The following is a 26,670-nucleotide window of genomic DNA, read 5'->3' as shown; positions in this document are numbered from 1 at the left end:
CGTTCCTGAGGGCTCAGAGGGCCGCGGGGACGAGCGGCGTCAATCTGCATAGGCTCGCTGTGGTCGACAGTGGTGGTAGTAGTAAACGAGGTGTGGGGAACCGGGAAGGTCTGGCGGCTTCTGTTTCGCTCCAGGCGGCGCTCAAACTGCCGGTTATCGCACTGGATAGCCTGCTCCATCACCACATCAATGGTGGCCGCAGGGGGCATTGTGAGCATCAGGTCTTTGACGTCTTCTTTGAGGCCACGGCGGAAGGTAGCAATCAGGGCCTGGTCGTTCCAGGAGACATCGCATTGTAGCTGGCAGAACTCAGCAACGTACTCGGTTGCTGCACGGGTGGTTCTGGAGCTTGTTTTTAGAGGTGCCGACCCTGTCGCTGTCTCCGAAGACCGATTGCATCTGGCTGATAAAACTATTGAAGTCCTGAAGGCTGTGATCTTGGCGTTCGACTAGGGGCGCCATCCAGGCTTGCGCAGTGCCGGTGAGGTAGGTGCCAATAGTTTGGATCTTGATGATGTTGCTGGGGTAGCGGTCAGGCTGGAGAGCAAACATCAACCGGATGTTGTTCAACCACCAACGGAATTTGCTGCGGGTACCATCAAACTTCTCGGGCGAGCTGATTCTTGGTTCCAGAGCAGGGTTGGCGACTTGGGGACGGGTGTACGTATCGGCTTGAACCTGGGCGGCGATGCTCTGGGCAGCTTGTGCGTCGGCTTGGGCTTGCGCTAGGTTGGCCTGCAAGTTGGTGTTTTGGCTTTGCAAGGCGGCGATGGCTTGGCACATATCGTTCCATTGCTTGGCGGTGAAAGGTACGGATTCGGGTTGGGACATGGCGAAAAAGGTTTGTCGGATGCAGGGCTGGACAGGTTCTGAACTTCGCAGTGTTGGAGCAGATCAAACTGTTATGATCTCGACGACGGGGGCAGAAGCGAAGTAGAGAAGACAGGGCGAGTGTGATAGGCGACAAGAGATTCTATTGGCGAAACAAGAAACAAGGACTAGAACAGGAGATGAGAAGAACTGGGGTTGATCTGCTGGGGAGGAAGGGAATGGACAAAGAGAGGCCGGCTATTTATAGATAGGCAACCCAGCAGATCAGAGAACAACAACAACAAGAGGGGACTGGGGGGCGCCAGCTATGCTCCTGGAGGTGCGTGGCGAGCGTAGAGAGCATTGCTACAGCTGCTGGCTATGAGGAAGCAGTGGGGGGTGTGGAGGAGCCGAGGGGGAATTGGGGAAATGAGAGGACAGAGGCGGAGTGGCGATATTGCAACAGGATTGGCGAAATGAGAGGAGAGAGGGGGAGTGGCATTGACATTGACATTGACACTGACATTGACACTGACATTGACATTGACATTGGCGTTTGACATTTGGCGGTTGACATTGGCGGCTGTCAGTAGGTAAGCTTATGGTATGGGCGCGTCGTCCATAACAGTCTCCGCCCGCCATCCCCCCGTCTCCACCCGCCAGCCCCCCGTCTCCGCCCGCCAGCCCCCTGTCTCCGCCATCCCCGTTGCGGCGACATTCCGTTGCAGCGTCCTCACAATGCACCACCCCATATCAGATACACATCCAATCAACGTGCGGTCGAGACAAAGTCTCGGTACTTTCAAAGAGACATGACAGAGCGAAAGATCAATGCGGGCATCGCTGAGATGGAAGCACATATTCCATCGCACAAGAGCATGAACATCGAGGCGTTCTCAGCGTTCATCGTGGATTACGAACATGCGGGTATGATGTTCTACTTCTTTGATTTTCAAATTTGGTAATACATGGGCTCACATTCATATCCCAGATCCCGCCCTGGATGAGTTTTACCAGGATGAGATTCACGTGGCTTGCAGATTCAAGGCGTTCTCACTGCGGCAAAAGTCTGAGAGCAAGCTCATCAAGAACATGCGACGGCTGTATGGAAAGCATTTTTTGGTCATCTTGGGTGATTGGAGCGACGCTGGAAAAACCATGCGCTTTCAGGAGTCATCAAAGACCAAAGGGTGAGTGACCGTCATTGTTTTTTATGTATTATAATACGCTCACTCATGGGGGGAAATCAGATTCCACACACTCTTTGCAAGGAACAGCATTCCATGCTACTTGCTAGATGAGTATCGAACGTCTTCGGTGTGCCCAGACTGCCACGGGCGTGTGAAGAAAAACATCCGACGCCGGCTGTCATCTCGGCCATGGCAAGCTAGAAAGGGAAGAATGGAATACGTCCATGGATTGGTGGGTTGCCCCAACCCCGAATGTATCAACCAAGACTGGACGCCATTTGAGATTCCTGGAAGACGACCACTACGACTATGGATGAGAGTGCACAATCGGGACGTCCTGAGCACCAAGAATTTCCTCTCGATTGTGCGTTCGGTGGTGTTTGGCAATGGCCGCAGACCAGACGCATTCTCCCGTAACCGTAGGTAGTCTAGATTTCACCCCATCCCATTTTCCGTGGTGGTTATCTGCCATCCACATCATTGTATCTCTGCCTGAGGCGTCGCCGATGATGGCAACTTGTAACTTATAACGCAGGTAGATTATTTGTACAGAATCGGCACCACGGCCGCATACCACCAGATTGTTCCCAAAGTAGAGCAATCTGGTCCGCTAGCCTCTCGAGAATGACACATAAGTTAATAACTACCTGCCCATGTCTCCCGCTCCCGCAGCCGCGCTCCCGCAGAGTTGCGACATGCTTGTGAATGATAACAGCATCCGCCGGTTTGTGGGCTAAGTAGCTATAACCCTCAACCCAACCGACTGTGGCCAAGGGCTCGCCAATCCATGTTTAGCATTGACGTGCGGGTGTAAGGATATATGACAAATGGAAAGTAACACAAACTACGATATATGACTAGCAAGATCTATATTTGCCCACGAACCGCTAGTCAAGCTCTATGGTGCCAATGGCTCATACGTCGCGTCTCGTAGATGTGTACCATGAGCGTTTGTAGATTTGCGCTGGCTCGAAGCGACCAAGGTTGGAGCTTGACCTTGCCAAACGGGTCGTTGCCTGCATGGTGGAAGCCCGTAGTCGCCATTGAGACGTGAAGTGACGACCGCCCCGAATCAAATTTACATGCTGCATGGTAGAAGCCCAGCAGGAAGCAAGGCGGCTCGCGATCGCTCACAATATCCAGATGGTGAACGAAAGTCCCATCGGTGGACGTTGGAATAGATGATATGTCGGGTGGGAACCTGCCCTGCCCAACACCATGCATTTTCTTGGTTCCAAAGCTCGCGTCAAAGGCTCCCATCAGCTTGGCGTGCTTCCCTTTGGCGGTCCGCAAAGACTCTAACCATCCTTGTGGCCGCGTGCCTCTTCAACAACGGGTCAAAGTCTCCCTCCACCTGAGCAACCAAAGTGTTCGCGTCATCCCAGCAAGAAGCCAGAGAGGCAAGCATCTCCGCAAAATCGTCTCGTGGTAAGCTGTCACGGGCAATGTCCAGCATGGTTCGCACAGTACGTGGTAACAGCAACCGAGCAACACCGGATATGTTCTCCTCAGACGGTATCACCCGAACGTCCTCCGCCAAGAGCCTGAGGACGTCTGGCTTACTACGCCCGCAAGGTCCGCTCCGTGCCAACGCCGCTTCATAGAGCGCTGGCCCCTTGCGCGGATCAAAAGGGAGCAGACCGTCCGAGTCGCGAAAAAAGCAGCTTTCGTCCGCCCCGAGAAGGTCTTTGAGGAAAGCCAGGGGTCGTTTCTCAAAAAATGCGCACACGTCCTTTAGCTCGAATCTCAGGCCGGCATGCAGAACGACCGGGAGAAGCCCGTCGTAGCCATAGTCACGAAACTTACGCAGAAACAATCGCGAAGATGGTATCACGTTCAGTAGCCAGATCATGGGATGGTCGTCGATATACGCCGTGTCGGCCTCGTCACAGTTGGTGAACCCGTCCAGCCCGGTCGGCAGGCGACATAGCCAATTTTTGAGGATGTATTTTAGGTGCGACCCACCAATAGAGAAGCCTTGCGACACGCGCTTCCGGACCCACTCGGGCGGTATTTCCGCCATTTTGAGAAGATAGACACGGGCAAGCCTATCGTAGGCTGCGGTATTGTAGTGCAAAAATTCGCAGCAAGCTTCTTGAGTGGCTTCATTTGTCACTCTGAAAACGTCTAGTTCGTTGATGCTTCCCGAAGCTTTCAGAATCATGTGCGCCATTTCTTTGAGATATTGCCGCTGCTCTAAGAGTCAATGCCGAAGTATACATTTGTATCTCAAGAGGTCTGGCTCACCAACTAGAGATAAATGTGGCTCACCGTCCAGTGGCGGCGTGAATCGCATCCAAAATGGTGATTCCAGCCGAGAAGCGACCGTTTGCCAGCTGCACTCCGGTACATACATCAAGCAACTGACATCGAACCGTGTCGCATCCACAAAGCCTTTTTCCAGAAGAACTTTCACGCTGCGGAAGGCATCCTCAGGAAACTCGCGGAAAGCAGCAGTAGCGAGCAGGTGCTCACCATCGAAACATTCCTTCCTGATGCATTCAGGTGTGCTATCCAGATATATGTAAATCGGCAATCCATTCCTCAAGATGTAAACATGCATGTTTTTGGATCATATGAAAGAGAAGAAGAGCGACGAAACATCAAGTCCTCTACAAAGTGTTCTTCGCCTATGATTGGGGGATCCTCAGATGAGATATTCTAGTCCAACGCCACACTAACGCTTGAGATGTTGAAAGAACTGTGGAGTGTGATCTACCTATGCTATCTCAGTCACTCCTCACGCACTCTTCTTCACGGTCTTCGCCGCATCCCCCGCAAACTCAATCATAACCTCATCCCCACCCACACTCTCTCCCGCCTTCACATAAACGCCCTTGATAGTCCCCGCCCTCGGCGCGCGAAGCACGTTTTGCATCTTCATCGCCTCGACGACGGCGAGCTCGGACCCTTCTGCGACAAGGTCGCCGACTTTCACGGCGACGGAGACGACGGTGCCGGGCATGGGGGCGAGGATCATGCGGGTTGTGTCGATCTTGGGCTTGGGTTTCATGTGGATGGAGAGCTGGTTTTGGAGCGGGGTTTGGAGGCGGACGGAGAACTGGTGGGGAGAGGTGGTGTTAGGATGGTCATGACGGTTATGAAGATGAGGAGGAAAACGCATGAGTTTAGTATACCTTCGTGCCATAGTGCTGCAACTTGTATCCCGAAGCATCCGTCTCCAAATACTGCATCGTGACGGGTCGCGCAGCCCCCTTCGCTCCCTTGACGTGCGCATGGATGATAGGGCTCTCCAGCACCCACTCAAGGTTCGACACAGTGACGGGCGCCTTTCCATCAATGGCAACAGTGTACGTGCCGTCGCTTACTTTCTTGACGTCCGCTTTCTGGGTGGCGTTCTCGCCAATGCCGACAAAGAACGACCAATCGGACTTTGCGACGGGTGTGCCGACGCGGTTGTCGGCGAAGGAGCCGCCGCCTTGCACCCATCCGCGCTTGCGGGCGTCGCGGAGGGAGTGAATGACGGCGGAGATGGCGACCAGCTCTTCGCTGGATTCTTCCGTGAGTTTGTGACCCTTGAATCCTTTGGGATATTCTTCTGCCAGGAACGCGGTGGAAATCTTTCCGGATTGGAACCGGGGGTGAGAGTATACGTCGCGGAGAAGCGGGACGTTGTGTGTGACACCTTAAGTGGGATAGAACAAGAGAAAGGTTAGTCTCCGGTTGAGTAGGGCTTCAATCACACAATACGCTCCTACCTTTGATCACGTAGGTATCAAGCGCCTTCTCCATGGTAGTGATAGCCTCAGCACGAGTAGGTGCATGCGTGCAAAGCTTGCAGATCAGAGGATCGTAGTAAATGCTAATCTCACTTCCCTCCACGATTCCAGAGTCGCAGCGAATCTCGTCCTTGATCGCCTTGGGCTCAATGTACTTGTTGAGCGTACCAATGGATGGGAGGTACTTTTCGGGGTCCTCGGCGTACACGCGGGACTCGAAGGCCCAACCTTTGATTTTCACGTCCGACTGCTTGAAGTTCAACTTCTGGTTCGCGGCGACCCGGATCATCTGCTCTACGAGATCTAAGCCTGTGATGTATTCGGTGATCGGGTGCTCTCTGAGGATTGAAAGGTCGGAATGAGTTTTCGGATGGTAGCCAAGTTGAAGACGAGGAGTAGCTACTACTCGCCACCCACACTTGTAATCTAGTGTTCATTTCCAGGAAATAGAAGTTCCGCTTCGGGTCCACCAAGAACTCGCAGGTACCTGTGGTGAGGCGTCCTGTGAATTGCCGCTCCCATTGGTGCTCCGACGACGACGAACTACATACCGGCCGAGTAGTATCCTACATTCTTCGCCAATGCAACAGCTTGTTCACCCATCGCTTTGCGTGTCGCCTCGTCAATGTGAACACTAGGTGCCTCCTCAATGACCTTCTGGTTCCGCCTCTGAATGGAGCATTCACGTTCTGGCAGGTAGATCTGAAATTACGGAATCACTACATGAGCGATCACAGGAAATCATGCGCTAAAATGTGATGCCGTCTACGTACGACGTTGCCATGCTTGTCTCCGATCAGCTGGATCTCAATGTGACGCGGGTCCTCAACGAACTTCTCCACAAGGAGACGGTCATCTCCGAAACTGGACAGAGCTTCGGACGACGAGATCTTGAAAGCGTCGCGTGCTTCGTTGTCGTTCCAAGCGATTCGCATTCCTTTTCCACCTCCGCCAGCGGAAGCCTTGATCATGACAGGATAGCCGATGGATCTCGCTGTGAATGGTCAACGCTGTCAGTCTATCGTAATGCGCGAATGATCGTTCGCAAACAAGGAGTATGCATACAAATCTCGACCGCATGTTCGGCGTCCTTCACGACTCCGTTAAAACCAGGAATGGTGTTGACCTTGGCTTCGTGTGCAATGATTTTACTCTGGATCTTGTCTCCCATAGCAGCCATAGCAGACTCGTTCGGTCCAATGAAAGTCGCTCCGACGCCATCAAGAGCCTTGACAAATTGACTGTTTTCTGACAGGAATCCGTAACCAGGGTGAACAGCCTGCGCGCCGGTTTGCTTGATAGCTCCGAGGATGTTGGGAATATTGAGGTAACTTTTGCTCGTAGGTGGCGGTCCCTAATTTCCGATAAGTGAGCAGCATGCGGCCATAAAAAGTCGTGCGTATCCGTGACTGACCACAAAGACTGCCTCGTCTGCTAGGCGCACATGAAGCGAGTTCGCATCGGCTTCGGAGTAGATGGCGACCGTTTTGATCCCCATCTTTTTAGCTGGGAGTCACGGAGTGGGTGAGTTCTCACGCCTTCTTTATTCGCGCACAGCATAAGAACCAGCTGTCAGTACCAGTTTTGATAACACGACATGCAATCTCTCCTCTGTTGGCAATCAAGATCTTGTCGAAAGTCTGTACAGAACATATCAATAAGTCTATTGGGCACGTCTCCATAACGCTACAATGCGCGGTCGTAACGTACCTTGCCATAGTCGGTCGAGGTCGCGACTGCCCTTCGGCCTGTTGCTCGTTGTGCCGAGCATGCCGTAGCGGCAACAGCAGACTGGGTGCGTTGAGCCTGAGAAAGTCCGTGAAGCGCCTTAGCGGTTGCGGCCGCAGATCGGAACTGAAGCTGCCCTAACATCTTGGATGAAGGTCTGGGGAATCACCGGATGGCCTTAGTATCTCAGAGCGGCAGGAACCAGCGGTCGTCCCTATGCTATGCTCACCTGTGAAGTTTTCCACGAGCGACTCGAGTGAGGTATGCTGGCTACCCGATGGCAAGCTCCTTTTGCCGATGTCAAAGCTGTAAACCGAGAACCGTGCTGAGGCCAATGTCTTGTTTTGCAGAATGTTTCCCAGCGAGCGAACGTGATGATGCTCGTGAGGACGGCAGCTGACCCTCGAGCGCGTCTCTCATTTACCACCGACACTTCCACTTCTGACGGACGGCCCCCTCGGCTCAACCACACCTGGACAGACTGAAAGAGTAGCGGATGGGCATCTTTCGCAGCAGTCACCGCACGCAACTCGAGAGTATGATGTTCACCTGTTCCTGTATGTAATGGTCGGGTGCAAGTCGGTTTCATTGGCAAGCATAAGCGTTTCATATGGAGCCATCAATGTAAGAGATGGAGCAGGGAAAAGCGATGAATGGCTAGGAAGAGACGGGGGAAAAGGCATTCCGAGATATTGTAGGTTCCAACTAATCACACTTATGTGACAATCAGCTTCCAAGGGCACAGTCCAACATATACTCTATATACAGTATCGTTCGTCGTCATCCGTCGACTTGAAGTTTCCGCCCCAGCGTAAATTGACAGGGTGGTCCTTTCCACGTCCAACCCGTCACTGATCAGTCACGAGCGCGTCTGGTGCAAGTCAGTTCCAATTCCACCAGAGTTTCCCCAAAGCTGCTTGAAAAGTGGTTTCCTACGCCTTGGAGTTTGGACATCCTGTTCGCACGTAGAGACATTTCGACCTCACCTTTCGCGACGACAGCCCAGCATGTTTCGCTCAAAGCTCGTCTTGTCCAGCAGGACCCTCCTGCGTGCCAACAATGCGCTTGCCCAACAACCAATGAGAAGCTCGCAAGTCCTATGCAGCTCTGGGAGGAGGACTTTCGCTAGCTTGTCTTCCATCGGACAGGTCATCGAAAACACTGTTGACATCCACTCCGACGAGTTCAAGGTGGGTTTCCCGAAGTGAGAAGGGCTCTGCGCAGTAGCTAATTAGTGACGCGATGGTTCTCGATTTCGTTCAGGAAAACGCAGCGGCCCAAGATCAGTTGGTGAAGCAGCTTAGGGAGGATGTCGATAAGATAAAGCAAGGTATGAATGGCGCTTCTCGACGAAGAGCTTGCTGCCTGGTCTAATCAATCTTTCTGGGATTTGGCAGGAGGCGGACTAGAAGCACGGAAACGCCACCTCTCCCGGAAGAAGCTTCTACCACGCGACAGAGTCGACGCCCTCATAGATCCCGGGTATGCGCGAGTCATCCATCTACGTTATGGCAAACGAGGCTTGCTTGGCTGACATTTTCAACGCAGATCGCCATTCCTCGAACTCTCACAATTTGCTGGTATGTTGTAGGACAGTGATGAGTGGCGATCGAACTGGGACGGTGCTAATGCATCCGCATGACAGGATACAAGCTGTATGAGGATGACGTTCCGGCAGGAGGAATCATCACGGGAATCGGGCGGGTCAGCGGGTATGAGCATCATAGGGATACAAAAGCTGGTCCTGTCGGAACCTAAGGTTGACCGATATCGCTTTTTCAGAGTGGAATGCGTCATTGTGGCAAACGGTATGGCTTTTTTCGCAATGAATCAGAGTTAGACAGCCTCCTGATTCGCGATCAATGATGAACCCAGATTCCACTGTCAAGGGAGGAACCTACTATCCTGTACGCAGCATACCTTCGATTACGCTCAGACAGTCCCTGTGTGATTGACGCCCTTGATATCGCCAGATTACTGTGAAAAAGCACTTGCGTGCACAAGAGATTGCAAGGGAAAACAAGTTGCCTTGTATCTACTTAGGTATGCCTTTCGTTTGCGACGTGGCTCTGGCCATCGAACACCCGTGTCTAATCCTCGCCTTGCAGTCGATTCCGGAGGTGCCAACCTGCCGAGACAGGCGGATGTGTTCCCGGACAAAGAGCATTTCGGAAGAATCTTCTACAATCAGGCGACCATGTCAGGAGCTGGTATTCCCCAGGTCGCGATTGTCCTCGGGTCCTGTACTGCTGGAGGAGCATATGTGCCAGCGATGGCTGGTCAGTCAAGTAGCCATTTTCGGCATCGCATGATCATTACTGACTATGAAGACTTTCAGATGAGAGTGTGATTGTCAAGAACCAGGGAACTATTTTCCTCGCCGGGCCGCCGGTAAGTACTCCGGACCGCTCCTGCTGACCCTCCACGGATTGCTGATATTGTGTTTACCCCATAGCTTGTGAAAGCTGCAACGGGAGAAGTCATCTCCGCCGAAGAACTCGGTGGTGCCGATCTCCACTGCAAGGTACACATCACCCATCTTTCGCCGAACGAAAACATCATCCTCACACTCTCTTTTCAAATTTCCAGACCTCCGGCGTCACAGACTACTACGCCCACTCCGACGCGCACGCCCTCTCCCTCGGCCGCCAAATCGTCGCCAACCTGAACTACAAGAAGCAACCCAGCGTCACGCTCACCGCTCCCGAGCCGCCATTGTACTCCCCCGAAGAGATTGGAGGCATTGTCGGCGACAATCTGAGGAAACCGTATGATGTTCGACAGGTTATTGCAAGGATTGTGGATGGGAGTCGGTTTAGCGAGTTCAAGGAGTTCTATGGGACTTCTCTTATCACTGGTGTGTTGTCGTCGTGTCGCGATGAAGCAAGCGGTGACTTCCGCTGATAATCGTTTCTCAACTACAGGGTTTGCGAGGATCCACGGCTTCCCTGTCGGAATCGTCGCGAACAACGGAATTCTGTTCTCCGAGTCCTCCTTGAAGGGAGCGCACTTTGTGCAACTGTGCAGCAAACGGGGTATTCCGTTGGTCTTCTTGCAGAACATTACTGGTGCGTCCTCTGTTCGTCGTTCCCTGACGGTCCTCCAAATTTGACATTGTCTCTCTGTGTCTAAGGTTTCATGGTCGGCAAGAACGCCGAGGCCGGCGGGATTGCCAAGAACGGTGCCAAGCTCGTAACCGCCGTTGCTTGTGCCAATGTTCCAAAGTTTACGGTAAGCATTGCTTCATGCAACCTCCCTACGCCTTCGTGACGGGTCACTAATATAAGTTCATCGCAGATTTTGTGTGGAGGATCCTTCGGAGCAGGTCTGTCCCATTAGTTTTCATAGAGTAGAATGACCGAGTGTTATCTTATGCTCTTTCATTTAATGCGAAACAGGAAACTACGGAATGTGTGGCAGAGCATACAGCCCTCGTTTCTTGTGGACATGGCCCAACTGTAAGTAGCGCGAAAGCGAATTGTATGTAGGGATGTCGAGTGCTAAACGAGTTTCCACAGCCCGTATCAGCGTAATGGGAGGCGAGCAGGCTTCCAATGTTCTGGCGCAGAGTAAGTTACATCCATGCTGCATCGTTGGGTATTGTTCGTTGAGTGTTAACGCGTTCCTTCGTCGTATAGTCACTCGAGATGCAAAGGCGAAGAAGGGACAGGAGGTATGGGCGTAATCGAACGCATTCGTGAAAGGTAAGCGGTACGACGGTTCTGACATTCATGTCCTTTTGAACGATAGTGGGCCGTGGAAGAAGAAGAAGCCTTCAAGAAACCTATCCGGGAGCGATACGAGTCTGAAGGACACCCCTACTTCGCCAGGTAAGCGGCCCTTTCTCAGTCAACCTGCAGCGTTGACACCGCACTCCCATCGTACTCACATCAGCCCACACGTCACTCTCCCTCTCCACCAGCGCACGATTGTGGGACGACGGAATCATCACCCCCTCCTCCACCCGCGATGTGCTCGGACTCGGTCTGAGCGCGGCACTGAGCAAGCCGGTTAACGAGACCCAGTTTGGTGTTTTCCGTATGTAGAAGTCGGGATAGACGGTCCCTCGGACGCACCATCTGTACAGTATGTAGAGTCCATATAGATTCGCAGACAGTTTGCTGCTGTTTTCCATATCATGCTTCATTTCTGTGACTGGCTTTACGTTTTTTTTTCTAATTCATATGGAGGGCAATCACGCATTTTTCAAGTTCTTTACTCGTTTAAACCCTGACCACCTTTTGCCGTTCTGCCGTTTCGGGACCCACAAGCCTCGTTTCGACGGCCCAGCGGCCCCAAGCCACATTCGCGGGTCACCGTCCGTTTGAAGCTGTTAAACAACGCGGAGCCTCCGGACATCTGTGCGACGCTGGGACCGGGGGGTCGGTAAGTTTGCCCTGGCTGGATTTTTCGGCGCGTGTGAGCGTTGAGAACATCCCCCCCAGGCCCGAAGCAGGGCCCGAAGGTGGTGAGAGGTTCCAACTTCCAAGAGCAGCCTCAACGACAGGCGTCTCCCAGAACAGGTTTATTGCAGCTCACGTAGTCGCTCGTTGGAATTCCCTCCCATCTTGCATGTATGCCCCCAGGGTTCTACGATGGCTTTCATTGGGGATCCCTTTCCGTACGCTTTTCGGCGGCCACGGACGCAATCTATATGAAGAAGCAGAAGTGGAAGTATGCGAGCGTTCATGCGGTCTCACGAAAAGCAATAGTACACCAGCGTGCAACGAGGGCGGGGAGATCCTCGAGTAGCGGGGCTAGTAATTTATCCCATTGACATGTACACTGTCATGTAAACTTGAAGGCGGGTGGCAGGTGGGATCCCCCAGTAGCCCAGTTGGTGATGGATTGCGCGTTGTGTTGGCGCAAATTGCCACCTCCTCGGCTATTCGTCCGAGGACTCCTGAGGAGGCGAGGAGACAGGAGCGGTTTTCCAGCCTGCAACATCGCTATTTTCGCTGGCCCCTCAGCCCCAGATAGTACCCCATAAACTCACTTCTTTAGAACCTTCGCACCTCCACGGGTCGCATCTCAATAGATTTTAACCTTCTTTCAGCCGTTTTTAACTTGCAGTGCTAAATTGTGGAGCACCTGCCAAGCAGGGGGCATTCGCGACTGGAGATTCAACAACGGGTTCACTCATTCAACTGCAGAGGAGCTCAACAAGGCTGGCGCCTCTATAAGAGCATCGAAACGATGGGGTTCTCTGTTGAGAAGGCGGAGAGGCCCCACAAAAAGGGCTTCCTGAAATCCCTCTTCTCGTCCAAATCGTCAAAGCCTGCCCGCCAGGAACCCATGGCGAAGATCCCTCCATCAGCAGAAAAGCCGCACTGGGACGCTCCGGACAAAACTCGGCCAACGGGTACGAGCCCGGCAAGTCAGCGGCCGAGTACGGCCGCGCCGCAGGCACAACATTCGGCGAGCCGACACAACCAGGTGCAGGTCAGCCCGAACACGGAGGGATCAGCGAATGTCGAACGGTCGCAACCGAGCGCTCGACCTATGTCGCTGTTTCCGCAAGACGCAGCAAGTAGACATGCGGGGCTGGTGCTTTCTACCAGCGGGGAGGGCGGTGTATCCATCCAGGTCCTGTTTGAAGAGTGCACTTCGGAGACGTTACCGGCAGATTCAGCATGCTCGCCTACGCTGAAGTTTACATCGCAAGCTCGGGCTCTGAATGGGATTTTGCGGATCACCAATCCTTCCCGACCATTCATAAGCCCACGCCTGACGATCGTGCTATTCTCGGGACAAGGTCGGACTGGGCAGCCAGTACATGATCCAGAGGCACCGTCCGCAGCGGGATTGCATATGCGGCCTATCGCACGGAGCGCGGCGTATGTGTGGAAGGAATCGGTTCAAGTTAATACCGGCACGCACGAGTTCCCGTTCTCCTTACCGATGTCGAACAAGTTACCGCCGACGTTGCATACATTCTCGAAGGCTGATGCTGCGAAAGAAGTGCTGCATACGCTGTTTGTGAAGATGAGGCGGGCGGATCGGGGGCATTTGATTGGAAAGTCGGATGTCGTACTGCAGAGATGTCGGCGCGTGGAGACCGAGGAGGAGGCGGGAGAGCGGATCATTACCGCAGAGGGCGCTTTTGCAAATGGTGAGTGCAGATTTCATGCTCGCGGGAATTACGGGCCCAGCTACGACTGCACACTCATCGCTATTTATCGCCAGGCTTCTTGAACTACCATATTGAATATGCGGAGGTCTGCAATGTAGATAAGCCAGTCACCAGAGTCTCATTCCGGGCTTTCAAGCGCCACAAATACGACTCCCCAATCCTTTTGGGAGCTGTTGATTGCTTATGGCAGGAACACGTTAGCATCCGAGGGGAACGTGGTGCGGCCGGCACGCGTCTGGACAGGGCACTGCATTCACCCCAACGCGCCCATCTACCGTCTGATCCACACAGTGCTATCGTCTTCTCTCAGCCATTCAGCGTCCCTATCCAAGCGGATGCCGAATTTGAGAGCCTCAAGATCACTCACGCCGTTTCCTTGACGGTCGATTTTTCCATCCTGCCCGATTGTGAACAGGTCCATCGGGAAGTGATTACCATCCCCGTGCGTTTCGCTGGTTTCATAATAAGTTCTCCCCAAGCGGGCTTAGGGCTGAGCGATTATGCTTCCACGATTAGCGCCTCTACTGGACAGGACGTGGCGGAGATTAAAGTTGAAAGACTTCCAAGCGTGGCGACACAGTCTGTCAGGGACCCACCACGAGGACCCGTTGGGCCTGGTGAAGTGCCACCCGCCGCGCCTACCATAGAGGTCACCGGAGCAGGCGCACCAGCAACGCGTCAAAGCTCTATAACCGCTCACGCCGCTGGTCAGCAGTACCGATCGGAACACGATTTCCAGCCCGCCGAGGCCGACGAGATGGAGTTGGCCGTGGGCGATCTTGTCGAGATCTGGCAATCGTTCGAAGACGGGTGGGCGACGGGCGAGAATCTTACCACACGGTCAAAGGGTTTCTTCCCGCTGAACGCGCTGGGTGAGACAGCATGGAAGATGTCGGAGGCTGGGGCTGCGGGGCTGTCCGTGCCAGATGCTATCGGCGGGACGTTGACGGTTTGTCGAAGGAACAAGTCGCTGTTGCCGGGCAAACCGGAAAATTCTCGAAGTCAGTCTCCGCCACCACCGCTCCCAATGAACACGAACACCGCCAGGAAACCTGTTGATTCAGCCGTGTCGGGGGTCAACGGGATCAACTGGGCCGAAGCCGTGGATACGACGCGAGAGAGCGTGGCACAACCCGCGAGTCGTAGCAAGCGCATGTCCATTTTCACATCCCAAGGGTCGCGTAGTAACCCGTCATCGTTCATATCGGACAGCACGGCAACTTGCAGAAGTCCACTATCAGCATCCTCATTGGTCTCCAAATCCCACGACGATTTACAGCGGGCGGCTGTCCGCCCTACAAGTACGGCCAGCACGTCAGGCAGCGTGAGAGCTTCGGCAATGCCTACATCGAGATACGATGCAGAAGGAGATCAATTCATGTTCCCACGGCCGATATCCCCACTTCCGTCAAATCACCGGATAGGTGACATCGGCTCTCCGGCACCACTCCCTCCAAACTCGCCTCAGCGCCGCGCAGACCGTCCCATGGGGAGTGACAATACTCCGAATCCCATAGATCGGTACCAACGGCCTTTTTCAATGGACGGCGGGTTCCGTGACCATGAGGAGATGAGTATCATCAACGCGTACAACAGGAGATCGTCGCAGGGACCGCCGGTTGGATACGATGGACGGGCAGTGGCCAACCAGCAGCAGCCGGTGGTTCAGCAGGTTCCTGTCCCTGGGCAAGCGATACCGGTGACGAATTATCGGGCGCTGAGGTCCTATCAGCCGCGCAATGCGGGGGATGTGGAGATAATGCAGGGGCAGGTGGTTGCTGTTGAGTGAGTATTTACTTCGTCAATGCTTTTCGTAGGTTGATTGTGCCATACTGAACGGCGTCTCCGGATTCCTTAGGGCATTAATTGGTCCAGGGTGGTGCTACGGAACGAATCGCGCAACCGGCCGCCGCGGATACATCCCATTCACGGTTCTTGGCCCGAAAATGGACGAGCCAATGCCATCGACTGCCCGACCCTTGTCACCGCCTCCATCACAAGTCCAACCGCAGTATTTACCTCGCGGATCAATGGACCAGAGCCTGAAATCTCGTCCCTCGTTCGACCAGAGCATGAATACCTCGTATTATAATCAACAACCTCACATACCTCAACAGCAGCAGCAGCAGCCGATGAATAGTCGGTGGAGCGGTGCGGTACCTGCACCACCGCAGGGCACTATCTTGCCTAACAATGGCTACAACTACATGCCGCCTCATTCATATCAGCCACCCGCGAGTCAGTACACGTCGCCACAGCAACCGGTGCATTCATCCTACCATCCTCAACAGATCCCTGCGCAATTACCAACACCCCCACTCCCCACTCCACCACTCCCCCAACAACTACAACAACAGAGCGACGGCTCCCGTCGCCCATCATCCTACTTCCGAGGCCAAACCTACTCCGCCTACCAGGTCCAACTGCCCCAACACCCCATCAGCCCCTTCCACGACGTCCAACGCCCGCAACTCTCCCGCCACGCCTCCCACGATGCCCTCCTCCTCAGCCCTACTCCACCACCCGCCCTCCAGTTGCCCGAGTATTCAAAGGACCCGATGCCCGTCCTCCCCAACCTCCCGAAATCGCCAGAGACGAAACAGGAACCGGCCCAGCTGTCGATGGATATGAAGGACCCGTCGAAGCCGTCGTTGCAGCGGTTGGATGATGATCTGTTGAAGGGGCTTCTTACCCCGCAGGAGTATTTGAAGAAACGGGATGGTGGGTGGTATTGAGAGCTTGTGTGTGGCGAGGCCTGCTCTTCTTTTGGAACGTGGTGTTCAACATCATGGGTGGACACTTGGGGCACAGGGTCTGTGTGCGCATCTCCGTGCGTTCAACATCTCGCATTCACTTCCCTCCCGGCATCATCTTTCTTCAGCCGCATCTAATTCCCATATATTTTTCGCTATCGGATGAAATGTATATATACCCCTTCCAATCCTTCCCGAATGCGATTCGGGGAGATGGAAATCACATGGCTACATAAGGAAATAAGACTTTTTCTCAATCGCTCATGTAATCCCTACTATGCAGAGGCAGCACATTGATAATTTTAGGCGGCGGGCTCACCCGCTCGCGCCGGCTCACCGCCCATCACTTGCGGAACGAGACCGAGGATTTCTTCGACGAACTCTCGCGGGGTGAAGCGCTCGGGGAAGGCGCCCATGTAGGTTGGGTCGTCTTGGAGGAGCGAGGCCATGGCGTCTGTGAAGTCTTTTGTTGATAGTGATTCGCCTGGGAGATGCCAACGAAAAATAAATCTCCAGTCAGGTTTCATGTTTGCATCGCTCGATGAGAGCGAAGGTTGTGCCGAAAGAAACAGCACTTGTGAACGCACCATACTGCTGCAACAAACTGATCAGCCCCTCCTTGCGGATCTTATCCCTGTCCGTGACGAGCGGCGCAGGCCCTGTGACGACGGGCGCCCCGCCGGGTTCTAGCCGCTTGGCGTGCGATAGAGCGCTGTAGATCTCGGAGCGGGTGAAGTCCTGGATGGGGCGGTGGTTGATGTATACTGTTCTCGAATTACAAGGTTAAGGCATGCTTGGTGAGAACAGCGAGATTTGAAAAGATGGTTGCCGTACATTTAATGAGATCATCAAACCCAACAGTCTCGATGAGATCAGCCGAGTAGCCGTCGAACCAGCCTGCATACCGCACCTCGTTGAGCATGTCGTCGGTTTCCTCGTGCGAGGGGTAGTGGCCCATGGCTTGCATGATCAGAGGGACTTCGCCGAGTGGCACTTTGAGGCTGATTTTGCGGACCGCTACGGCGTTTTCACCTTGGCTGGGTTGTTGGATGAGATGCACATGTTAGCGATGTGGTCTAGGTAGCTCTTACGCCGATCGGTAGCATCGGCAAGAAACCATCCGGTGGGTAACAAACCTCCTCAACTGAGCATAGTAAAAATAGTCCTCCATCTCCCTCACAAACCCATCCCTCGCCTCCACATCGCCACCATCACACAGCAAATCCAGCCACGGATGCACGCCCGTCCCCCCATTCTCCACCGCCTTATCCAGTTCCGCCGGGTTCAAATTCCACAGATTCACAACCCCTTCCTCTCGCCCGAGCGTCAACAGCCGCTTGCCGTCGGGCGTCGCGGCGATGGCTGCGATGGCGCCTGGGTGCGCGTACAAGCCCATTGAGCGGTGTGGGTTGCCGTCCAGGGGCAGTTTGACGAGGCCGACGACTTTTGTGGTGGTGGCGTAGGCGAGGTAGCCGCTTTGTGGTTGCTGTTGTTGTGGGGACTCGCTGCGAGGGGCGGGTACGAACTGCAGATGTCGGATATCGCCACCATACGCGGGAGCAACCACCGTTCGCCGACACATGCCCGTTTCTGCATTGTACAGCTTGAATTTGCTTCCGGAGTTGGCGGTCAGGATGTAGTGCTGCGGCGCGTCATTGGGACCTCGGAGCGGTGGGGACGGGTGAAGTGCTGCGGCGAGCGGGCGATGCAGTTGGTCGATTTGGAGCTTGGATCTGATGAGGACGCCGGCTGTGATGCTGGAGGATTCGAGATCGTACTCGACAAGATGGCGGTCCGAGGAGACGGACATGAGGCGGGGAAAGGTGAGGGTTGGTTGCGGTGGGACGAATTGGATGCCTGTCCGAAAGCAAAAAACTTAGGTGATGTTGTGATGGGAAACAATTCGACGCAGCTCCGGCATGTACTCACCAACAATCTCCTTGTAATGCCCCCTGCACCGTCCCACGAAGACCCATTCCTTCTTCTTTTGATCCCCAAGACCATAGTGGAACACCCCAACCCCATGTCCTTCGTCTGCAATGGCCATCCAAAGCCCTTGAGCTGTCCCCACGGAAGTGTCGGAGAAGGCGATGCGGGTGATGGGCGCCTTGGCCGCGGCGTAGCCGGGAAGACCGGGCCGATGCGATGCTGGCGTTGATTGCGGAAGGTCGAGTAGTGTGGTGGAGGATACGATGCGAAGAGTTCCGTTGGTAAAGCCGAGTGCTGCATTTTGGTAGTGAATGAGCCCATGACTTGCCCGTAGGCGCACAGAGATAGCCTCCTTACCTATACTACCGCCGTCGGTGCTATATGCGAGACTGCTGATTTTCAGCAAGTCGAACTCTTTCGGTTGGTGTTTCGCCATCGGGTCTTTGGAGTCTCTGGGCTCATCGAACTGTTTTGACATCACCATCCGTTTGGTATCGTAGTCCCAGACGATCAAGATGCCTGAGTAAACATGTGTAAGTGAAACGCTTTCCTACGATTTGGTACGTCGCACTACAATAACTCACCGCTCTCCCCTCCCACAGCAAACTGCGGGAGGACGGGATGCACCGCTAGCGCCTCTACTGGATCGTACGACCCTTCCATGAGAATCTCTGTCGAGGCGCCCAGCTAGGTGGCAGAGATTATATCAAAAAAGGTTCCGCCAAGCAACAAAAAGGCATCTAGGCCACGACCACAACTCACCCCAGCAACAGCTCCCTTCCCCGCCGCAGCATCTTTCCCAACATTCTCCATCGGCCTTAGCAGCTTAATCACTTTCGAGTGTTTCGTCGCAATGATCAGATCCGGCAAGTCCTGGTGGGAATCGATTTCCGGTGCTTTCTGCTCCTTGTCGTCGACGTCGTCCGTTGATGGGACTACGAGCGAGCTGGTGAGGAGTGTGGAGATGGAGACGATGGGGCCGCCGCGGAGACGCTCGAACCAGACTATTAGCCGGAACTGAGGGCGGGTGAGGTTTGATGAACATGAAGGTGGAACTTGATGCATTCAGAGATCGCTGGCGTACCTGCAAATCGTACACACGGACAAACCCATCACCACCGCCCGTGACCAGATACTTTCCGCCCACTATCGTCAACAGGTTGATGCTTCCATTGTGCAGCCTACGGCAACCATCAGGAACTGGTCAAAGATGAAGACAGCGGACCTGCCTTCAACCCAAAGCATCGGTTTGGGTCTTACTTCATAACCTTTACTGCAGTCTTATTCCCCCTCTCAAGTTTCTCAGTCAAATTGACCAGACTCCGGTCCGTCCACACGACCACATCGCCCATCGCGGTGGCAGACATGGCCTGCCCGAGCGAGTTCGCGGGCGTGCTGGGCAGGAAGGTGGAATGGGTGAAGGAGGTGGGAATGTGCTTGAAATCTCTGTTGTATGAGAACGATTGGGTGAGTGCAGGCAGTGGAGGGGTATAGAGCGAATGGGAGGAAGGCCGTACTTTGGACTCAGGGACCCTGGGTGTTGTTCGATGTTCGTATCGAGGGACCAGACGTAGAAGTTTACGCCGCCGAGACTTGTGCTGAGGATCTCGAATGGATCGGCGGGGTTGACTTGCAGTGATACCTGAGAGCAGAGTAAGCCAATAGCCGATACACAGGCCATGCTGCTATGATCTGTGACGGACATACCTGGGCCGGTCCTTCAACCACTGCCGTCTTCAACGGCTTATCATCCTCATCCGTCCAATCATATACGCAGATGGTCTGCGGCGTATCTAACCCATCCAACAACGTCAGATATCCATTGAATTCTTCCTTACATCGGACAGAACCATAAACCATCCCACTCACCCGCCCCCAAGGAAACCAGCCACTTCGCATCAGCCGACAACCCCACCGCCACCACCCCAGCACCTCCATGCGGATCAAACAACGTCCGGATCGGCAGCGGTCTCCCCGACCGGTTGTTCGCAACCGCCGTGTCCCAGACGATGATGGTGGAGTTGGCGCCCTTGTCGGCGGTTACAAGGAAGCGTTTGTCGGTGGAGGTTGTTAGGGCTGCGATTTCGTTGCACTGTTTAAGGAGAGCGTTTAGACATGTCGATATGCATGAGACTTCTACGAAGCATGGAGGACGTACGTGGCCCATGAGGCAATCTTGTTTCCCGGACGCGTGGTCGTAGATTACACCGACGTGCGCTGATGCGTAGAATATGGTCTTTCATCCGCACAGACCAGAATTCAGTCCCTTGTCCATGAATCTTGTTGATCTCCGGACAACACCAACTTGTACGTACATTCTCCTTGATTGCATGAATCCCACCGACAATGGTCCGGTTGAAACCAAAAGCCCAGTCCAGGGTCTTTGGGAGCAAGAGGTTTGGTTAGATCTGCAAAACGGGGCTGGTTATAAACGATCCTCGTTCACCAATGCCGCCGATATGTCTTCTTGGACTTCCATTCTCTTCTGCGGACTGAGATCAGAGATCAGGCTTTGAATCATGGAAACAGTCATTCAAGGTCCATACCTAAATCGAATGCTTGAGAGGCCAAATGAGAGCTAGAAAAATGACATATATCCTTCTGTCGAAGTGCACTTCTTTCCGAGAGGCGGATGCTGTCAAAGTTTTGATCTGGTGAAGCAGACAAAAATGTCGAAATCGGAATTGCAACGCGCAACGGACGCGTTCTCGGATGTCATCGCTCAAGGGGAATGTCGACTGCCGCGGAGTTCGGCAGCATATGCGAGACCATCCCGCTGCCAGGTCAGGAGAGTGAGGGCGAGAACTCTACTTTACGAGTTAGGGTTAACATTAAGGCGCTGTGGGGTGGTCACGGTGGTGTCATGTCACCCAACTTCCCAGCCGGCTTCCCATCTCCTGGTTGTGCTTTCTTTGTTCGTCTCCGCGTGCCTGTGGTGGGTGTCTTTACGATTGTTGGGAGCCAAAAGCGACGCGCCTGCCCGACATCGCCTGTTCTCTCTCGCCCCAACTCGAAAGTTTGGTGCAAAAAAGCCCTGTTCGGGGCGGCTACCTGGCGACCTCGCCTGTCTGACTAAAACAGGTCTATCATCACCCGAGGCCGCTGCCCTGATGTCCTGTGCGCAAGTCCGGCGATAGTAGACCGTACGGCCTACCTTAACCCTCCGTGCCATCCATAACCGCGGCCTTTTACCCCAAAAGGCCGCGCAAGACTCGATGACAGCGCAAAAGCCCCAAAACTCATAGGGGTCTTCTCTTCCTCCTTCTGCCTTCCCACCTCATGTCGTGCTCGTGAGCCGTCTTGCTCGAACAATCGCTGGGTATTGTTCTGGCGAGCAACTGTACTGTCTGTACGTACGGCCACTGCATTATCAGGCATTGCACCATTTTCGTTCGACACCCGACTCGGGACGTTTGGTCCAGCTCCTGTTTCTTTTTTGGCATCCTTTGGTCTGTTCCTTGGCGAGCGGATGTATATAAGACCGTGCGGTTGCGACGCCCGCGCTTTGACGACCAATCTATCTGCATCCTCCGATCGGCACATACACCAAGGCTTCCTTGCCCGCTTTATCCTTCTGTCGCGCTTCAAACGACGAGGACGACACTGCTCACAAACGCTCCCTCACCTAAGCCCGAAATGAACATGGTTGCCACCACGGCTCAGTTTCTAGCCCACCACCTTCAATCGCAACTCGGCTTCCTCGCCGCCTGTCCACCACCACCCGCCTATTCGCCCGCTTCCGATACACCTTCCTCCGCGTCCCTACCACCACCACCACCACATCATCAACAACAACAGCAACAGCCTATCGACCCACCAACAGCGACAGATCCCTCGGTAGCCCTATTTTGGGCGCTCGCATCGGCACTCGTGGCGGTACTGTTCACACGAGGGATGTGTGAGTGGCTCCTCCATGTGAGCATTGGTGGGAGTGTCAACACAAAAACGGAAGCGGATGCAAATATCATAGAAGCATCCGATGCGCCTGCGGTGAAGGAGGGTGGGGAGAGAAAGGGCAGGCCAGGCAGTGGGGAGGCGGTGGCGAGGAGGAGGAGGAGTGCCACGACCGGTCCGAGCTCTTGACAGAGTCTTCGAACCGCCGCCATCGCCCGTCGCATCGACCGCTACATGGCATCTGCGGCTGGACCGCTTGCAACCGTCGCAATGCCAACCGCATGACACCGCCCAGCGCATCTCCCACCACAAGTACATACCCATACATCGTACATTAACACCTCCCGGCTTTCGTACCCGAACGGCAGGCCATCCATCACATACCACCCAGGCGTCAGGCCTTTTTCCTGTCTTCGACGCCGTTTTGCATTTGTACATTATTAGACACACTTTCATACCATCAAGTTCTGTATAACAAAATCTAGTCGCTGCATGCAATCATGTCCTGGAGACGATTCTCATTTTCTCATTGGTCTTGGTCGGTCTTCGCATGTCAACTATACTGTTGCCGTTTTGGAAGCGGAGAGTGGAATGATGTGGCCCCATCGTACGTTGGCGGGGCCACACCAGCTTGGAACCAGCTTGGAACAGTGTTCATTTGGTGTCGTGGATTCTTCGGTGGTACGGCAATGTTTTTCCCGGTCATAATGAAAAACTATGAAATGGACACAAACCCACCTGCAATTCTCACATGGGGGTTGTTGTTTGTCTGACTGGCAGGCGTGCGACCCACATGAGAACACGGAGGCATTCCCGCGTTTTGACCTGCAATTTTTGAGGTAAGCCGCAACCCACTCGTGACTTACCGTGACGCGCAAAGGCGCTCGCTACGTAATGACTGCCAGTGTTGGGCATAGGCTTTTTGATTAGGTGGGGTAAATCAAATGGCGTCCCTTTTCGTCACTTATATTGGGCCGTCTTTGAACCGCAAAAGCATCTCCGGAAACGAGGATTTTCGTGCCACTTTTCGCCTCCGAACGGGGTCTCGTGCGCACGGAATTCGAGCCCGAAGACGTGCAAGAAAAGCCCTGGGCTTACGCATCTGCTAATGCAAGTCAAGAGGAAGCATGCTGCTCCGTACACGACCAGCGGCCATTGCCCGTGCTGTTGAGGCGAGCTGTTTTCCACGGTGCTTTCCGCGGTTCACCCCGGCAGGATGGTGTCGGAACGAGGCCTTTCAGAAACACATTTATACCCGGCCACATGCCAGGCAGCCGTCGCCTCAATATCCGAACACAAAGTCATTTGAAGCCCGCCCGATAGCACTCCTTGTCAGCATGCTTGGCGAAACGTCCTCTCCGGCCACTGCTGTCCCAGCTGCGAAGCCCAAGTCCCGACTTGCGCGCCTGTTCAAGAGGGTCAAAAACGCGGCCCCCTTGGACTCCTCGTCTCGTGCCTCAAAATCCACCCCAAACTTGACATCCACTGCCTCATCAAAAGGCCCCACCACCACCACCACCACCACCACCACACCAGCAGCGGCAGCCACCTCCGCCACTGAAGCAGCACCAGTAGCACCAAAGGCAAACATGGCTCCCAAGAAATTCGTCGGTGCCATCGACCAGGGCACGAGCAGCTCCCGGTTCATGATCTTTGACGACCAAGGCGCCATCGTGGCCATGCACCAGGAAGAGTTCGCCCAGATCTACCCTAAAGCCGGATGGTGTGAGCACGACCCAGAGGTCATCATGGCCTCCGTCACGCAGTGTGTGACAGAAGCCGCCAAAAAGTTCAAAGCCCTCGGCCACGAGCTTTCCGAGATCAAAGCCATCGGAATCACCAACCAGCGCGAGACCACCGTCGTTTGGGACAAGACCACCGGCAAGCCATTGCATCACGCCATCGTGTGGCTCGACGGCCGCACCAACGGGACCGTCAAGCAGCTCGTGGAGAAGTCTGGCAGCGTCACGCACTGGCAAGAAAAGTGCGGTCTGCCATTCTCCACCTACTTCTCAGGCGTGAAACTTCGATGGTTGCTGGACAACGACGAGGCGGTCAAGAAGGCGCATGACGAGGACAGGCTGGCGTTTGGAACCGTCGACTCCTGGTTGATTTACAACTTGACTGGTGGTGTGAAAGGTGGAAAGCACGTGTCTGATGTGACCAACGCTTCCCGTACCATGTTCATGAACTTGCACACGCTGCAGTGGGACGACGAGATTCTGTCGTTCTTTGGCGTCAAGAAGAATGTCCTTCCCGAAATCGTTTCCAGTGCTGAGGTTTACGGAAACGTTGTCGACGGACCTTTCGCTGGCGTTCCTCTCGCAGGGGTGAGTAATCGGATTTGCTCTTGGCCTCAAATTTCGTGACAGTCTACTAAAACATCAACTTGCTCTTCTCCTTTAGTGTCTCGGAGACCAACAAGCCGCTGTCGTTGGACAACGCTGCTTCAACCCCGGAGAAGTAAAGAACACCTACGGCACTGGCTGCTTCATGTTGTTCAACACCGGCTCCAAGCCCGTCATCTCCACCCACGGTCTCCTCACCACTGTGGGCTACAAGCTCGGCAAGGACGCCGAAGCTATCTACGCCCTCGAAGGCTCCGTCGCCATCGCCGGCGCCGCCATCAAGTGGTTGCGGGATAACCTCAAGATGATCAAGAGCGCCGCTGAGGTCAACGAGCTCGCTTCCGCCGTTGAGGACACTGGAGGCGTCTACTTTGTCCCCGCCTTCTCGGGACTTTTTGCGCCCCACTGGAGGGACGACGCTCGTGGATGTATCGTCGGTCTGACGCAATACGCTACTCGTGAGCACATTGCGCGTGCCACCCTTGAGGCCGTCTGCTTCCAGAGCAAGGAGGTCCTTGACGCCATGAACGCTGACGCTGGTACCGACCTTGCCGTCCTTAAGGTTGATGGTGGTATGACCGCCTCCGACCTCGGCATGCAAATACAGGCCGACCTTTTGGGCATTGACGTTGGTGAGTTCTCAAACATGCCTCCCGTTCCTTATCCGTAGTCTCGCACCGATGCTAAATCATCTCCTTCCTCCTCAGAACGCCCCGCCATGTCCGAAACCACCGCCCTAGGCGCCGCCCTCGCCGCCGGTCTGACCGTTGGCGTCTGGAAGGACCTCGACAACTTCAAAGCCAGCGCCAAGCCGGACATTTTCAAACCCACAATCGAAACCGCTAACCGCGCCGAACGCTACGGACAATGGAAGAAAGCCGTTGAGCGGTCTTTGAACTGGGTAGAATAAACCAACACACCGACGATGAATAGCTTGGATATCTTTTTAGCTAGCTTTTGTAATTTGAGGCAGTATCACGCACGACGTATTTGTATCGTATGTAGTTTGTATCGTATGTAGATGAACCCGCTTCACCTCCCTTTTTGTTCCTCGACCCGGACAGTAATATCGTGCCGAGCCCTTCTTAATTGCTCTCATACCTCGTGTACAGTATATGTGTGATATATCACCCCGTAGGGCCTCGCGTACAAAATACCTTCAGATCAACGCCGTACGCTGACGGGATTATTGATGGGTGCCCATCAAGTGCTGTCTCGGCTGGGCTATTCAACAGCACTTTTTGCCGGCAGCGCATCGTTTCTAAGAACGCACAGACCATAGCGCTCTCCGCGTTTCGGCCACTCATGAAAATCAGTTGTGACATGCCTCAATCCGTGTACCCACGCCGGTTGATCTCCTGAATCGCTGAGAAACACCGTCATGTGTGCCCGCATCAATGCCTTGCGAACGTGCATACTCTTAACATCATCAAAGTGTCCGCAGCATTACCGTGGGAACGCTTAGCGGTACCTCACCATTAGCAGCTAGCGCCGCATAACATGCATGCATGCCACTGAAATCCATCCACACCATTGCCCCATAACAAACGGCGCTTCGACGCTCGTTGTCGCGCCCGTCCGTTGTTGGACTGCCCAAGCTGAATCGCCGATGGATGTCGATCATCAGCAGCCTCCCAAGGGCTTTGCCATATACGGACCATCAGGCTGTCCAAACGCATATACCGTCAAACCGTGAACGGACCGAAGGACGGAAGAGTGACGTTTCTGTAGTGTGATTGCGGAAGAGAATGTTGTCCACACGGAACACAATGGTCGCAGTTTGATGCTTTTCCGGATAATTCAGAATTCCCCTCTAAGGAGTTCATCGACAAACGTCATGCCTATGGACCCTTTGCCGCGCGACCCTATCCGAAGGGATTTTTGACAGATATGTCGGAGAGACGAGAAAAACAGGGATTTGATTCCAGCGGACGGGCGATCCTGCGAGATGTCGGTATGAGGTCACCTCCCGTGGGGATGTACGTCAGAAGGGATTCAGACATACATACATAGCCGCGGATGACAGCAGGGATGGCGATCCAAGAAAAAAGCTCTCATGCTTTGATATCCGCCTACCGGAGGGGTCGGGCCATTTATCCTCGATAGGTGCGTAACGGAAGAGAGGAGTAACTCATGCGGAAATCG

General features: G+C 54.2%; 7 protein-coding genes across 7 annotated transcripts; 4 read left to right on the top strand and 3 right to left on the bottom strand.

Annotated features, from left to right (window-relative positions):
* The first annotated feature begins 1,507 nt into the window (after positions 1–1,507).
* Positions 1,508–2,522, top strand: EV422DRAFT_560649 (uncharacterized protein). Its single transcript, XM_053071950.1, has 3 exons — positions 1,508–1,737; positions 1,802–2,000; positions 2,061–2,522. Exons 1-3 carry the CDS (start codon positions 1,623–1,625, stop codon positions 2,425–2,427), a joined length of 681 nt encoding a protein of 226 aa, XP_052922376.1. The 5' UTR covers positions 1,508–1,622; the 3' UTR covers positions 2,428–2,522.
* A 454-nt stretch (positions 2,523–2,976) lies between these two features.
* On the bottom strand, positions 2,977–4,489 carry EV422DRAFT_223597 (uncharacterized protein). The gene has a single exon (XM_053065489.1). The coding sequence runs from the start codon at positions 4,171–4,173 to the stop codon at positions 3,247–3,249; it is 927 nt and encodes a 308-aa protein (XP_052922375.1). The 5' UTR covers positions 4,174–4,489; the 3' UTR covers positions 2,977–3,246.
* Positions 4,490–4,651: 162 nt separating this feature from the next.
* Positions 4,652–7,822, bottom strand: EV422DRAFT_223868 (carbamoyl-phosphate synthase L chain, ATP binding domain-containing protein). Its single transcript, XM_053065490.1, has 10 exons — positions 7,451–7,822; positions 7,320–7,380; positions 7,155–7,246; positions 6,806–7,094; positions 6,514–6,734; positions 6,292–6,442; positions 6,158–6,227; positions 5,720–6,078; positions 5,138–5,646; positions 4,652–5,061 (listed from the first exon to the last, which is right to left on the bottom strand). Exons 1-10 carry the CDS (start codon positions 7,610–7,612, stop codon positions 4,741–4,743), a joined length of 2,235 nt encoding a protein of 744 aa, XP_052922374.1. The 5' UTR covers positions 7,613–7,822; the 3' UTR covers positions 4,652–4,740.
* Positions 7,823–8,342: 520 nt separating this feature from the next.
* EV422DRAFT_541665 (carboxyl transferase) lies at positions 8,343–11,678 on the top strand. The gene is made up of 20 exons (XM_053071220.1): positions 8,343–8,658; positions 8,732–8,798; positions 8,866–8,950; positions 9,017–9,048; positions 9,114–9,180; positions 9,251–9,276; positions 9,344–9,375; positions 9,442–9,511; positions 9,577–9,747; positions 9,807–9,859; positions 9,924–9,992; positions 10,058–10,325; positions 10,393–10,536; positions 10,602–10,699; positions 10,766–10,793; positions 10,867–10,926; positions 10,987–11,037; positions 11,107–11,141; positions 11,219–11,298; positions 11,391–11,678. The coding sequence occupies exons 1-20, from the start codon at positions 8,476–8,478 to the stop codon at positions 11,512–11,514; spliced, it is 1,743 nt and encodes a 580-aa protein (XP_052922373.1). The 5' UTR covers positions 8,343–8,475; the 3' UTR covers positions 11,515–11,678.
* A 986-nt stretch (positions 11,679–12,664) lies between these two features.
* On the top strand, positions 12,665–16,336 carry EV422DRAFT_570744 (uncharacterized protein; the record flags this gene model as incomplete). Its single annotated transcript, XM_053072911.1, has 3 exons — positions 12,665–13,580; positions 13,655–15,386; positions 15,460–16,336. 3 exons carry the CDS (start codon positions 12,665–12,667, stop codon positions 16,334–16,336), a joined length of 3,525 nt encoding a protein of 1,174 aa, XP_052922372.1.
* Positions 16,337–16,444: 108 nt separating this feature from the next.
* Positions 16,445–20,938, bottom strand: EV422DRAFT_223557 (WD40-repeat-containing domain protein). The gene is made up of 17 exons (XM_053065488.1): positions 20,830–20,938; positions 20,730–20,768; positions 20,599–20,664; positions 20,442–20,519; positions 20,153–20,375; positions 19,991–20,076; positions 19,801–19,925; positions 19,544–19,729; positions 19,368–19,464; positions 19,046–19,300; positions 18,868–18,970; positions 18,641–18,802; positions 18,284–18,577; positions 17,491–18,211; positions 17,189–17,391; positions 16,942–17,118; positions 16,445–16,838 (listed from the first exon to the last, which is right to left on the bottom strand). The coding sequence occupies exons 2-17, from the start codon at positions 20,760–20,762 to the stop codon at positions 16,657–16,659; spliced, it is 2,991 nt and encodes a 996-aa protein (XP_052922371.1). The 5' UTR covers positions 20,763–20,768; positions 20,830–20,938; the 3' UTR covers positions 16,445–16,656.
* Positions 20,939–23,660: 2,722 nt separating this feature from the next.
* On the top strand, positions 23,661–25,735 carry EV422DRAFT_560642 (uncharacterized protein). The gene is made up of 3 exons (XM_053071949.1): positions 23,661–24,507; positions 24,584–25,157; positions 25,233–25,735. The coding sequence occupies exons 1-3, from the start codon at positions 23,767–23,769 to the stop codon at positions 25,433–25,435; spliced, it is 1,518 nt and encodes a 505-aa protein (XP_052922370.1). The 5' UTR covers positions 23,661–23,766; the 3' UTR covers positions 25,436–25,735.
* Positions 25,736–26,670: the final 935 nt, after the last annotated feature.

The sequence above is a fragment of the Fimicolochytrium jonesii genome (assembly GCF_025526975.1).
Source record: "Fimicolochytrium jonesii strain JEL569 chromosome Unknown EV422scaffold_28, whole genome shotgun sequence".
Classification (NCBI taxonomy): Eukaryota; Fungi; Chytridiomycota; class Chytridiomycetes; order Spizellomycetales; family Powellomycetaceae; genus Fimicolochytrium; species Fimicolochytrium jonesii.
Note: the sequence above shows the minus strand (reverse complement) of the source record. Positions and strands in the feature narration are given on the sequence as shown.